A 13,413-nucleotide genomic window follows, 5' to 3' on the forward strand; every position below is an offset into this window, starting at 1 on the left:
TGCCACTGAAGCAATAATCCGAAATCATGGCTGACAAATCCATTATTTTTTTACATTCCACTTTTATTGTACACATCAAACATGATTTGTTTTCAAAAGGATTAATGCCATAGCAACAGCAGTCTACACGGATTCAAGTACTTTGTATTGACAGATAATCTAAAATCACCGACAGTCTACTAAAATAAGATTCGAAAATTCCACAACCAAGTGCGTCCCCTTCCCTCTCCGTATGAATCGACCTTAAAATCGGCATGACGAACCAACTCGATCGATTTTGCCAGTTCAATATATAGTAATAGGCAAATTTAGTTCATTAGGTGTACGATCACAGAATCACACCTGATAAATAACTACTTCGTATTTTCTTTCGACTTTCAAGATTTCGTTAAACTTACACTATAGCTACCATCTGCCAGATAGAAATTAATAAATTATGAACGTTATTGATAACGATTATATACTCGATATATAGCAGTTATAGCACACTGGAACGAAACCGCCCCTCATTCAAATGCAAACAAGGCGGTGTTCCAGACCGCTCGTAGTCAATTGAATGCATTCAACCTTATCCGCTAGTCCTAGATTTTATCAAACAAATTTTCTTTTTCAACCAAAAAATTATTTCAATGAATTTCAATTGTGTTGCTTGCTGGGTCATTTAAAAAAAGATAAAATTGCAATTCTGTTACCGCAGGTAGGAGATGAAAGTGGCAAATATGTGAATCCGACATTTCCAGTATTTGAACCAATTAGCATTCGAATCTGAATGCAATCGTGAGAGTTCAATTCTATTCTTCTAATACCAAGTTGGCGGAAGCGATTTCAGCTTCACGAATCAGTATCATACCTGAAAATTCAAGAAAATGCACTCTGCAAATCAAAAAGTAACTTATTATATAACCCTTCCTTATGTCTTCCATTTTCCAAGTATAACATGACAGATCGGGCGAATCGAGGGATCGCTCAAAAGGGGGGAAAATGACAAGTGCGTCCCACCATCAGGACAATCCAGAACAAAAAAAAAAGACGCAATCAATTACAAAAGCAGCACGACGCTAATGAGAAGACATAAGAATGAAAATTCCAAGAAATCGGAAAATAAAATGAAAAAAAACCAACGAGGTGATGTGAAACTGTTGAGGAACAAGAAAAAGAAAAACGATTAAATGACACGACAGCGCGATGATATAGGGCCTCTTCTATAACAAAACGTACACGACGCAGTTTACGACAAGGGTTATTCGTCACAGTGATTAACCGAAATTCTCGAAATGGTGAATGAAATAGGGCAGCTTGCGACCCTGATTCACTTCCTCGCAAGCGCTCATGATGGACTTGGTCAAGGGTCGCGGACCGCAACTGAAGACACCGATCTTGCTGACGTAACTGTGCTTCTTCTGAACGAACTTGAGGAAGGAGGTCATGTCCGGTCGACCAAAATGGTTGACCGCCTTCAGCCCGGTGAACATGCTGCGCTTGGAGATGCGCTGGAAGTGGTTCTCGCAAATGTAGAGCATCGTCGTGCGCAAATCGAATTTATGGAAGAACTGAGTGATGAAGATGTGCATCTCCAGCACGTTGGTCACGTCCTTGCGCTCGACGTCTCTCAGGACGTCGATGAACCACTCAAAGTGGCGGTGCGACGGGCAAGTCCACAGGAAGTAGACCTTCTTGCAGGCGACGCCGGAGTAGCGGTTGGTTGACGTGCCAAAGACCAAATCGTTGAGGATGGAAGCGTAGGGCGTGACTCCGATACCTCCACCTACCATGACGGCGACTTCAAACTTGTACCAGTCCTGATTACCGCCACCGAATGGACCGTCCAGTTGGATTTTAGGGTCCATCTCTTTCGGGTTGAAATTGCTTGGGTCGAAGTAATTGCGCAGCTTCCACGTCCAAGGTCCCTGCGCCTTGATGTGGCAGGATAAAAAGTTTTCGTGGGGAGCCGATGTGAGCGTGAATGAGTGGAACTCTTCAGGCTTGACTCCGGTGCACGAGAGACGGATCCACTGGCCGGAAAGATACTTGAAATTGGGTGGGCGGTAGAATTTCACCTTGAGGACGTCGGACGGCAGGAGGACCGTTTCGATAATGTCCAGGCCCATAAACTTGGTGCGCAAACTGATAATCTTGTCCAGGGTGTAGACGATGGCCGGTCCGATGAGGAAGATCCAGAAGCTGGGCGAGGCCGTCAGTCGGCCGAGTCCGTGCAAGATGGACAGGATGTAAAGGACAATGTATAAACTGTGAGTCATCCAGAAAAAGTTGTAGGCCTTTTTGCGAATGATGGGATGAGCAAAGACAAAGATGATGATCACAACGATAAAGAGGAGCACGCCCGTCAGTCCCGTCAGAGTCTGGAACAGCCAGTAGGTGATGGTGGGCTTGTAGTCGCTGGGCAAGCTGATTTCCTTGGAGAGACAGCGCAAATGTTCAATGGGTTGCGTCGAGACGTGGTAAAAGTTGACGATGTGACCGACCGTGTGCAGCATCGAAAAGAAGAAGGCCGTCAAGGCGCAAATCTTGTGGAACTGAATGTGAGAATCCAGTGGAATGTATTGCTGCACCGAGAACTCTTTGAGTTTGGTCAACAAGTTGCGGGACATGGACAACAACAAGAGGCTGTAGCAGAAGGAAAGGGCCGCGGCTGAGCCACGCGTGATGGCGATGCCGACGCCCATGATGTGACGCAGATCCGTGTGCTCGGACATGAACGAGTAGTGGATGAATCGGTCGACGAAAAGGGCGATCGTCACGACGTAGAAGACGAACAGGTAGAAAATGTTCTGGCGATTGCCCTCCAGGAAAGTGGTCAGCTCGTCCCACTTGCGCAGGATCGTGTTGCGGTGGCGCTCCTGGACGGCGTCGATGTGGAAGCTGGTCATACGGGCCACGTTGGTCGACGTGTCCAAAAAGTTCTGCTTGGCGCCTTTGCAGTCGAGTCCAATGGCGATAAAGTCACCGCGGTACTCGCGCATCATCAGCTTGAAATCTTCGTAGGTCAAAGCGTCTTTGTGTTCCAGGCCGGCAGACTGGAACATGCCGTCAATCAATTCCGTCACCTGGTCGTCGTTCAGGCTGTTGTTGGTACGCGCAATCTCGACCAACGAGCGCAACATCTCAGAAAGTTCACCTGTTGGTTAAAAATAACAAATCAATCAATCTCGAGGGCCAATCAAAAATGTCTGACCAATTAAGCTAATGCGAACGTACCTTTGTCGATGACGCCATTGCGATCGTTGTCGCACATGTCGAAAATGATGTGCAACTTGTCCTCGGTGCGGCCCTTGGAGAAGAGGACGACGGTGTCGAGAAATTCCTGGAACGAGATGCGGCCGTCGCCGTCCTTGTCGACAATGTTGAACATCATTTTCACGAAGACGTCGTCGCCCTTCATGCCCAGAGCGCTGGCGAATTCGCTGCGTGACAGAGACGTTCGCATGACCATGATGACATCGCCCGTCACCTCCTCCATTTTGCGCTTCTCGCCCGGCTTGAGACCAAAAGTCAGAGCGTAAGCCTCGCGGAAGAAATGTTCCAGCCGCTTCTCTCGGCGCTCCCGCGTCTCAGCGTTGGACAGCATCTGCTCGCGGTAGGTGGGAATCTGTTCCAGGTGCTTCTTGTGGCTGGTCAGGAACGTCTCCAACTTGTGGAGGAAGCGCTTGCGCGACGCGTTCGAGTCGAATTCCAGGACGAGGTCGTAGTCGCGCGGCACGCGCACCAACATCATCGGCTTCTTGCGGGCGTCTTGCGTGACTTCAATCGTCAGCGATTCGACGCCTTTAAAGTTGACCTTGCGCAGCTTTTCACCTTTGCGGTTCACCGTGTAAAACGCCTCCTCGGGACCGAATTTCACCTTCACCAGTCGCTTGTGGTTCAAATGCAGCCACTCCTTGACGACCATCTTGTCCACCGATTTGCCGTTGTTGTTCTCTTCGTGACGGGCCTTGAGCTTGCGACGCTTGGAATTCTGCAATTTCACGACGCCGTAGCCAGCGCCTGCGGCGATAATCGGCACGAAAGCCAAGAGGAGACAGCCGTAGATGTAGGGCACTTCGCTGCCCGCAAAGTAGTCGTAGCCAGACAAGAAGTTGCAGGGGGTCAACAGCGAAGCGTTGAGCTGAGTCGGTTGAGGGCACGGGTCGCCATCGCGGAAGAAGAACACATTCCGCTGGATCTCCCCTTCACTGATGTTCAACGTGCTGAGAATCACGTCGTAAAATGTCGTTTGGCGGATCTCCTCGATTTCGCTGGCCGTAAACATGCCGTTTTCGCTGTTTTCGAACCAAAAGCGATCAGCGTCGCGAATTCGACCCAGCTGTTCCTTGATGACGGCCGTGAAAAGTGGACCAGGTCCGTTGGTTGACTCCAACATTCCTCCGATGTAGACGTCGACATTCCCCAAATCGTTTCCATAGAGCTCGGCCAGCTTTGGGAAGAGTTGAGGCTGTTGAACGGCTAGCGCCGGATTAATGTCGGTCCAGTTGGTGATGGGGCTCAGGCGGAAGCTACGGCGGGCCGTGTTGTAGTCCGGCAGGCCGGTATCTCGACCGCGCATGATGTTGAGGACTCCTAGATCGCGACGGGAAAATTCCATCGGTCCAAAGAGCTTGTTGCGGACGTCGGAGCAGAGTAAACTGTCCTCTCGTTCGGCCAGCTGCGAGGCCATGCCCAGGATGAATTCTTCGACGGAATTGTTGACCAAAATTTCGACAGCGTCCCACCAGGCCGAGCAAAGTCGAATGGCTGGCGTCTCGTTTGGTCCCAACCTGAAATTGCATTGGCCGTCACGTCTGTAGAGGCCGGGAGGGATCATCGTGTGACCGAAGCGGAAGGCAGCGCTCTGGAACACATGGCTGATTCCAGGGTGTACATCGGCTTTGTAGCCTTCGTATTCGCCGAGAGATTCACCAATCAGGGCCGGCAAATATTCGTACACGACAATGTTCTACAGATAATACAAAAATAAAAATATTACAACAAATGCTTTGAATGGTTCCATCTATCTAAGATTTAGACGTACTTGCAATGTTGCCACCACTACACGACGAGCCCTTTGGAAGACTTCTTCATCCGACCATTCCGGATGTTCTTCTTGAATTCTACCAGCAACCACATTATGGAAACGGAAAAAGACTACGCCAATAGCAAGAATTGCAGGGTTCTGATTGGTCCGGGGATCTCCGAGTACTAAAATAAAAACATTCGTGAATAATTCGAGAATAATAAATCCCGTTGATAATTGGATAATTACGAAGCATTTTTTCGGGACTGGCCATGCGCATTATGTGCGGAGCAGGAGCAGTGAAAATAGGTACGCGATCCTTGTTTCGTGGGGGCATTCCTTCCGAATCGCCCGATTTAAAAGTTCCGTTTTTGAATGATCGCATGGCGTTCACCCAGGCCTCACTTGTGCTGTAGATAAAACTGCCATCAATCCAGCTGGTCATCCGATTGATCTAAATCATAACACAAGGACAAAATGCCAATTTATAATTCGATTATTATTGCCTTCAATAACTTGACAATTGATCTCATGCGAATCATTTCTCGCACATAAAACGAAATTGACTTAAGTGTGTCAGGGGCTATCCGATCGAGTGGAAACAAACGAAATGAGATGATTCCCCTTGAAAAAAATTCGAAAAACCATAAACAGAAGTGAAGTGCAAGTCTTTTGTTTCGGTCGATGGCAAAGTTGTAAACGGAATCAAACAAAACAAACAAAAGTGAAAGACTCCATAACGGGCAGTCGATAAGAAAGAAAGCTTAACCACCACTAATATATTCCTTTTCTCGTATATCAGGAGGAAGAACCCAGTGTACACGCACGAAATGCCTGTTACAAACCTGCGGGCTCAACTGATAACGTTTCTAATTAAAGGTTTCATTCAATTAATCGTCTTGCACAAGATGCCTTCGAGTGAAAAGAGAGCGGATACGCCCGGAGTATAACGCGCTATAAAAAAAAAAAGAAAAACATCTCGACATTTTCACGAAGTGGCAGCAGCAGCAGCAGACTTCTTTCGCAAGCTTTGTTACATCACGCAACAACAGGAGCAGACGAGAGAAAGAGATATCCAAAATGGGAGTCTCGAGCACCGGGCCACTCGAGACGGTAAGAAAAAAGGGAAAAGAAAGAGATGGAGACTAGAGGCGAAAGAGAAGCAAAAGAGATGAAAACTCGAGAGAAAGAGAGAGAGAAATGGTTCCTTGGGAAAGAACGAAGGCCGTAGAGTCAATGGAAACAAAAGCATTGCAGCTCGGCCGTGTCGAAATAATAGAAAGTAGCCCCAACGGCTCCTGCAATCACCATTTTGAACTAGAAGCAATAAATCTGGGGGGAATTTCGCTCTCAATGTTATACCATGTACATGATAAATAGCAAACGCCCTATAAATCAAACTGAAATCAGATTTGCTGTCCGAAAACAGATGACGGAACGTTTCGATTCGCCGGCAGAATATCCTTGCCCTCAATTTTCATTTTCACCCCCGTATTCCACCAAAATACGATTTCTTGTTACATTTGCAAATGTTTTTTACAGCACTGACAGCAACGCATAATAAATATCAACCTTAAAAGTTGATGGTCAAATTTCGAAAGCCATTGGCAATGCTATAAATGACAATTGAATTTTTCTTGCCGACAAGTAGTTCAGTTTGCTTACGAGCACTTAAAATTGTTTACTAGACGCAATTGGCTATTTCTCAAATATGCGTTTCACGCATGACTTCCCCGGAGTATTTTTATTATATTTTTTTTTTACCGGAGGTAATAGGAAATTACTGAAAAGAGTAAGCGATTATCTATGGTATACCTGTTCCCGGGGGCTGTTTGGGCTTTGTCCTGTTTTGTGGTCGTACCAGGCACGGTGAAATGGCATGAATTTCTTTCCTGTGCATTCTGCGTCATACATCTCGTCACACTTTTCGATATCTATTTTGTGCATCTCAATTGGGCAACCCGACTCGCTGGCCATCAGAATCTCCGAAGATACCATTTGTCCTGCAATAAACAAATAAAATACATCGACATACTTTAAGACATTGATCGATGACGCAAAACTATTGGGCAATCAAAAGTTGTCGCCAACAATCGAAGGTAGACACAGGGAACCTCGATAGTGATCTCACCTAAGAGTCACTCATTATTTCGTAAAACCAAGTGCAATTTGCATATCAAGTCAAGTTAGATGGATGTCGATTGATTCGTTTTAAAAATAGAAAAGTAAAATGTCGTAATTTTTACAGCATTTAGCGTTTTGCTACAAAGTTTTAGTCTTGGATTTTGAAAGTTTTCACCCTTATCAAACCCCAGAAAATGTTTGCTAAAGTGCATTTCTTTTCTGAACAAAAACAAGAGTATTAAAAACGTACCGAAGAAAGCGAAAAGAGCGGTGCGATTCATGACAGAGCCGAGTCCATCGGGACCTTTCATGAAGAGTTCACTGAGTTTCCTTGCATTGGGCCGATTCACTCCTCCCATCATGTAGACACCGTCAGCGTAGGTAGCTGGGACTTTGCGCGTCAAGTGACTGTCTGCAATACAAATGGCAACAATTTGATTTAGTTATAATTCACCTCACAAACATTCTGGCAAATAAATTAAAAAAAAAAGTTGTTACAGGAAATGCTTATCTATCAGTTACTGCAAAGGCATTTACATTTAAGAATTGTACTTTTAAGCTATTCACTCAGGTGAAAAACGACCAACAGCAGAAGAATAGAATAGAAAAAAAATATAAATAAATAATGCATCGGTTGTTTGCTGGCCACTAGAATCGCTAAAATGGAGAAGCCAAGGTGCGCCAACTTTTTCGTTACTGGTATGTTTGTTTTAATTATAATTTCACACGTCATCACGTAAATGCGTGGCTAGGTGTGCTTTTCATTTTTAAAAAGGACCATTCCAACATAAAAGCTCTCAACGCAAATGTTAAAAGTATGCAAAAATAGTCGCCAAGTATAGTCTAGTCTCCGTTCAATTTTACAAGTCAGCATTTTTAAATTATGTGAAGAGATGATTTCACAGCCCACAAATCTTATCATTTCCATCTATTTTTATAATAACAGATTAAATAAATGTGAGATGAAAAGTAAAAGAAGAAGACGAAGAAGAAAAGTTGCCAAGGCTAGGCGGTAAAATGCAAAATTGAAAAAAGGTTAGGTACACTAGTAGCTGCGATAAGTAAGACACTTCGTCAGGTAAAATCCGTTTTATCCTCCAAGGAAAAAAAGAGAAAGGCAAAAAGAAAAAATGTAATCTCATGTTTCTTTAATTCCGTCTGTTTTGTTTAGCACTACGGTAAGGTAGCCTTGATGCCAAGCTTCATCATGATTCAATTCAAAAGAACAGGATCGGATTATCATGCCCGGAGGATAAGTTTAGCTCTTTTCAAATTTTTATGATTAAATTTACTAGAAAAATTGGGGTTTTCCCTGTTTGAATTACACTTTACATAGACAAACGAGAATCTTGAAGTGAATTGAATTTTCCGTCGATTCCCTTTACATTTTATTATGACGACGACAATTTGTGGTGTCACTATTTGTTTTTCGTTTTGCAGTAATGTGTTCAACGTACCGTCTAAAAACCAAAAACAACAGGTGACAAGGGAAAAGGACGGAGGCTTGGCATTAGCGGCAAGAGTAATGCTATAATTTGGATAAATAAATCTAGGAAAAGGGCGTATGACATACGCGGCAACGCAAATGCCTTATTCGTGGGAGTGTTTTGCAAGGTGGTGTTAATTGCCTCTAAAATACAAAATATCAGGCAATGACAAACAATACACACCTTTTCTGTGGTATGTATTTAACTGCTTATAAGCATTCTATGAATGAGTAATGCACGTTTTTAATGGCATACAACCTTATAAAGTTTATTCCTGATTTATGTTGTCAGCATGAAACTCCGTGAATGAGGTATGAGGAAGTATATTGCTAATATTCATAGCATTTTTATTTTTATTTCTAAAGTAATTTTCTACTAAAGTATCCGTGTCTAAAGTATTTGTCTACAAGATGAACTAATTAATAAAGTGTTGAATAATCGGGCAATCCTAGTGCCTACCATTTTTAACTGTCTATAATTGAGTCTTAAAATGTGGAGTGTACGCATCTATTCGATAATAAAATTAAAGAGAAGAAATAGATAGCAAAATTGTTTTTACTGATCCCCAAAAGTTACTGTAGGAATCAAACGAGCCATAAATTTAAAAAATATTCAGATCGTTAACTTACCCACTGATCCCCAATTTGGATGAGCCAAGTTGTTATACCATCCATCGTATCGTGGTTTTTCGTAGGTGCCCTTAATCCGTTCTGTCAAAAGATAAAAACAAAAATAAGAAATTAGTTTTTGATTGGGGGTTGCGTAATAGTAGATAGTGCCCATGGATTTCACCTATTAAACATTAAAACACTCTCGTTAGCAATCTTATCATCTCCCTGTGTCGATTGCCCCCAGAATTGCAGCATAAATTTACAAAAGATTGAGCAAAACCAGATTTGTTTTTAGAACAAGTAACCTTGCCCTGCTTATTTATCGAGATTATATAATCGCTGAATTGATTTGTTGACTTAAGAAAATGTTGCGCGTGTTGTGTCGATTTGCGGTGATTTAGTAGTTCATGGATCGCCTCACGAACTAGGCTAGTCGTTTTCATGGGTGCGAGCGTATAGATAGTATAGAAAGGCGTTTCCACCTATCTGGAATAAAGGCGAAATCGGCACAGGTGCTCGGCTTTGGACACACACGGAATGAGGGCCAAGTGCAAAACGCCTCAGCTGCAGTCACGCCGACGTTATGAAATGCGAAGGGGGGGAAAGTGGGACATTTACTTTCGTTCCTCACGATACGCTGTCTGGAGCGAGATTATGTAACAAAATAGGCGTTAACTAGGTGTACGTGCATGCCGGTGTAAGGAAGGCTCAAGGGATGGTGCAAATGCACTCTAGTACATTTCATACTTTGTATTCCATTAATGTCGGTTTTTTAGATGGCGGACATGCGAATGACCTGAACGGATGGGTGCGGTAGCAACCTTTTCACAAAAATTTGTAATCATAAATAAAAGGTAGCCAGCAGATCGTGATCAGTTTTTTTTTTAAATAAAATTTCGTGCCAATACAATGCATCAGTGTCACGATCACAAAAGTGTGTGAAGGAGAGAAAAATGGTCTTAAACATATTTCGTTTTTCTCGGAGAAAAAGTGTTGCGGCCGATTTGTGTTGGAATAATGGGTCGGACTTGTTTCAACAACGGCCAGTTTCACTTGTCGTCACGACAGCCGCAGCTGCACCTGTTCTAGATTCGCTCAAAGCGACCTTGTCCTGAAATTGATCAAACATTCCCATGCATCAACAAGCATCTTTTCTCTATTTGCTCCCAATGTGATTGCAAAGTTGATTCCAATGGCGGGCGTTGAAATCACTATTTGTCTATTGATAACGACAATCTTGCGTTACTTTTAAAAGCATCAAGTCCTACTTGTTAAATGTCGAATACTAGTCTAGGTAACAATTCAGATAATAACCATGAACCCTTTGTAATACTATTCCTCCCTCGAGGAGGAGGAGAGAGAAACTGATCGTCAATGGAGGACAAGATTCGAAACGGATTAGAATTGATTATTTTGTTTTTGAGAAAATGTTTGCACTCGATCACTCGAGGCCACACATTAATGGCAGACGCACCATTACTCAAGGAGAGAGTACGCAAATCTAGACATAGGAAATGACCTGAGGATTAAAAAGAAAGAGTCGCCATTGGAAATTTTGTCGCCTTTGAATTCTTTCCAAAAATTTCCCTTTTGACAGTTTTCCAGTGACGAAATAATGAAACTTTCAAAGACTTTTCTTTGGGACTAGTTGGCCTGGCAACGCGGGATAAGGTACTTACAGCAGTACAAATGCTGTTGTTTTTCCAAATGTTTTATGGCCAAATTATTACCAGACTAGAAAAGTGAAATAGAACTAGCCTTTGTTCAGAGGATTAAATTTTACTTTCTATTTCAAACAAAGCCTCCTACTTTCTTCAAAATTTGGATGAGATCAAGATATTGTGATTATAAAGGGTTTTGAGAGTCCAACAAAAGCTAGACGAGTATAATCTAACCACTGTCAGGCATCATGAACTGTTTTACTAGCAGGCTCAGGCTAGCTCAAGGGGTGTAACACTGACACAAGTGGTTGAATCTAATACTTTAAAAAAAGGATTAAACTCTTATAATTCTTCAAAAAAGTTTCTTTTAATGCATTCAAAATTCCCTTATTAAATTTTGAAACTCTTGGATACGCTACAACCCAAAATGCATAAATTTTTCATTCAATTCCAATATTTTTGTTGTTGAATATTTTAATTGCGAGTCAGCTGTTACATACGAATCAATTAATTTGGTTAAAACTGGGCTAGATAAGCGGCACTCTAAATCCCGAAACATTCTAAGCAGTACAGAGTGAAAGTTTCATCATGAACGGCTGCCGAATAATTTTGTTCCTGTGTCGCTGTTTTTCAAATGAGAATGAGAGCCACAGCGATCAAAACGCGCTAAGGAAAGGTAAAGTATGTTTGTGTTACTCTTTTTCCCCCTTGAGATACTTTTTGATTCATCTTTTCCCGTTCTAGGGCGTCTAAGCTCCAGAAGAACTCGTCCGCGATTCAACATGGTCCTTGACCTACATTCATCCGAGACGAGCTTAAATATCACCGGAGGGGTAACAACATAGCTGAGTTTAGAGAAAAAAGGTCAAATCAAATCATCGTTACAAAAACAAATTCCTCTATCTTTGAATGAGACGAAAAATGAAGTGAATAACCCCGAAATCTAATTGAGACAAATTCGGAAAAAAAGAATGAACCTCATTTAAATAACGAAAGCAAAGTGAGGTAGAGCAGGGAAAGTCTGAAAAAAAAAACATTTACATTGTTTCACTTTTGAAAGACAGTGTGGGCACAGAAAGCTATAATTGATTGCAAAAAAAAAACCCGCCTTGGTAGAACTTCAAGCACAGCTGACTTAAATTTTTGCTTTCCTTTCTCTCTTGAGATAAATGTAATAGAACGACTAGCAAAGCTTCAAGGTTGTGAATCGAATTTAATGGTTGAGTAGAGAAACTAATAGATTCCTAAGTCGTGAGAAAGGCTACGCCATGGGAGCTACTACTTTATGAATTCACGTTTGATAATAAACTGGCAACATGCGATGAGGTGCTGTTGGAATGTAAGCCAATCCAACAAGTTGACCAAATGTTTCGTCTCGTCACATGCAGACGTGACGATTTCGACATCGTCACCCAAGATTTGTTTGAGAATCTCACAGTTTATGACCATTATAGCCGTAGTGTCCTTAGTTACAAACTAAAATTCTCCACGATCACCACACATGTCTCTTCGCTTTCACCCAAAAGAAAAAAAAGGGAATTAAACCAACGAAAACTCACCTGCACGTGTCTGTCCTACAAATTGGGAGAAGGGAAGAACCATGAGTAATCCATAAACCAACCACATGATCGTGCCCTTTGTTACGATGGTCGTGCATTGTCTAGGCCACTTATCGGTGCGAGGTGTTGATCTTCCGCGGTCTGCTGTACAATCCATGGCGTGAACGGGGAGACCTCGATCACTGCTTGACCGATTACTAGTCCGACACGCTATCGCTAACTTTTCCTTCCTATGATTGGCTTTTCTAAACCACAGAAATTAAGTTAACTCTTGAGCAGAAACGACAAAAGAAAAATTATTAATTTACCTTGTCAATGTTGAGTCAGGATGTTTCGTAACCCCCCAAAAAAATAAATAACAAAACAGACAAAAGGAGCAAGAAAACACGTCAATCAGGGCAAGCTCGTAGAAACACTCACACTTGCAAATAATTGATTCATGGATCTTTTCTTGAAATAAAACAGCTGTGGGAGCAGACTGTATGACAGTCTCGACGGTATCGATAACCGTTCGCAACTGAACACGAAAACACAACTGGTGTAGACAACAGTCAATATTCGCGCTCCTAGACATTCAGGTGTAGAGCTTTCTCTTCGTTCGCTTGTGGGTGGAAGAAAGGGAGGGCAAAAGAGTGGGGAGTGGGTGATGGCCTCGGGTTACCACCTTCCCCAAAAAGTTTTTCTCTTTCTGATATTTTCATTATTTTTTTTTTGTCAGCGGTGCGCCACGGTTCCTTTTTTTTTTAGGAAATTCGAAAGCGATCGCACTTTTCTTTTAATGGCAGTAAGTGCAAATGCAGTTAGATGTTTGTAGTTGATTTCTCGGCAATTCAAGGATTTTGTTGCTTATTATATGTGTTTCACAGGAAATTGGTTATCCAACGAATTTCATAAGGCGCATGCCACCGCAACTGAAACCGATCACAACTAAAAACCTGACTGAAATGACTGATGACATTGTGG

The 13,413-nt window shown here is 42.7% G+C and overlaps 1 protein-coding gene across 2 annotated transcripts; it reads right to left on the reverse strand.

Moving 5' to 3' along the window:
- Positions 1-126: 126 nt before the first annotated feature.
- Positions 127-12,988, reverse strand: LOC124344465 (dual oxidase-like). Of its 2 annotated transcripts, none has more exons than XM_046798016.1 (9): positions 12,759-12,988; positions 12,451-12,690; positions 9,249-9,329; positions 7,383-7,544; positions 6,824-7,011; positions 5,258-5,462; positions 5,027-5,193; positions 3,217-4,951; positions 127-3,136 (listed from the first exon to the last, which is right to left on the reverse strand). In XM_046798016.1, exons 2-9 carry the CDS (start codon positions 12,605-12,607, stop codon positions 1,257-1,259), a joined length of 4,575 nt encoding a protein of 1,524 aa, XP_046653972.1. In that variant the 5' UTR covers positions 12,608-12,690; positions 12,759-12,988; the 3' UTR covers positions 127-1,256. The 2 variants fall into 2 exon arrangements, with proteins under 2 accessions (XP_046653972.1, XP_046653971.1); XM_046798015.1 differs by having other exon boundaries at positions 12,451-12,695; positions 12,759-12,987.
- Positions 12,989-13,413: the final 425 nt, after the last annotated feature.

The sequence above is a fragment of the Daphnia pulicaria genome, chromosome 6 (assembly GCF_021234035.1).
Source record: "Daphnia pulicaria isolate SC F1-1A chromosome 6, SC_F0-13Bv2, whole genome shotgun sequence".
NCBI classification, from domain to species: domain Eukaryota; kingdom Metazoa; phylum Arthropoda; class Branchiopoda; order Diplostraca; family Daphniidae; genus Daphnia; species Daphnia pulicaria.

Bases quoted from the DNA above. Each gene is read 5' to 3' on its own strand.
- LOC124344465 (XM_046798016.1), bottom strand. From the start codon at position 12,607: ATGGATTGTACAGCAGACCGCGGAAGATCAACACCTCGCACCGATAAG. The intron at 9,330-12,450 runs GTGAGTTTTCGT...ATCTTTTGACAG, and splicing joins TGTAGGACAGACACGTGCAG to AACGGATTAAGGGCACCTAC. The intron at 3,137-3,216 runs GTACGTTCGCAT...TTTAACCAACAG, and splicing joins CAATGGCGTCATCGACAAAG to GTGAACTTTCTGAGATGTTG.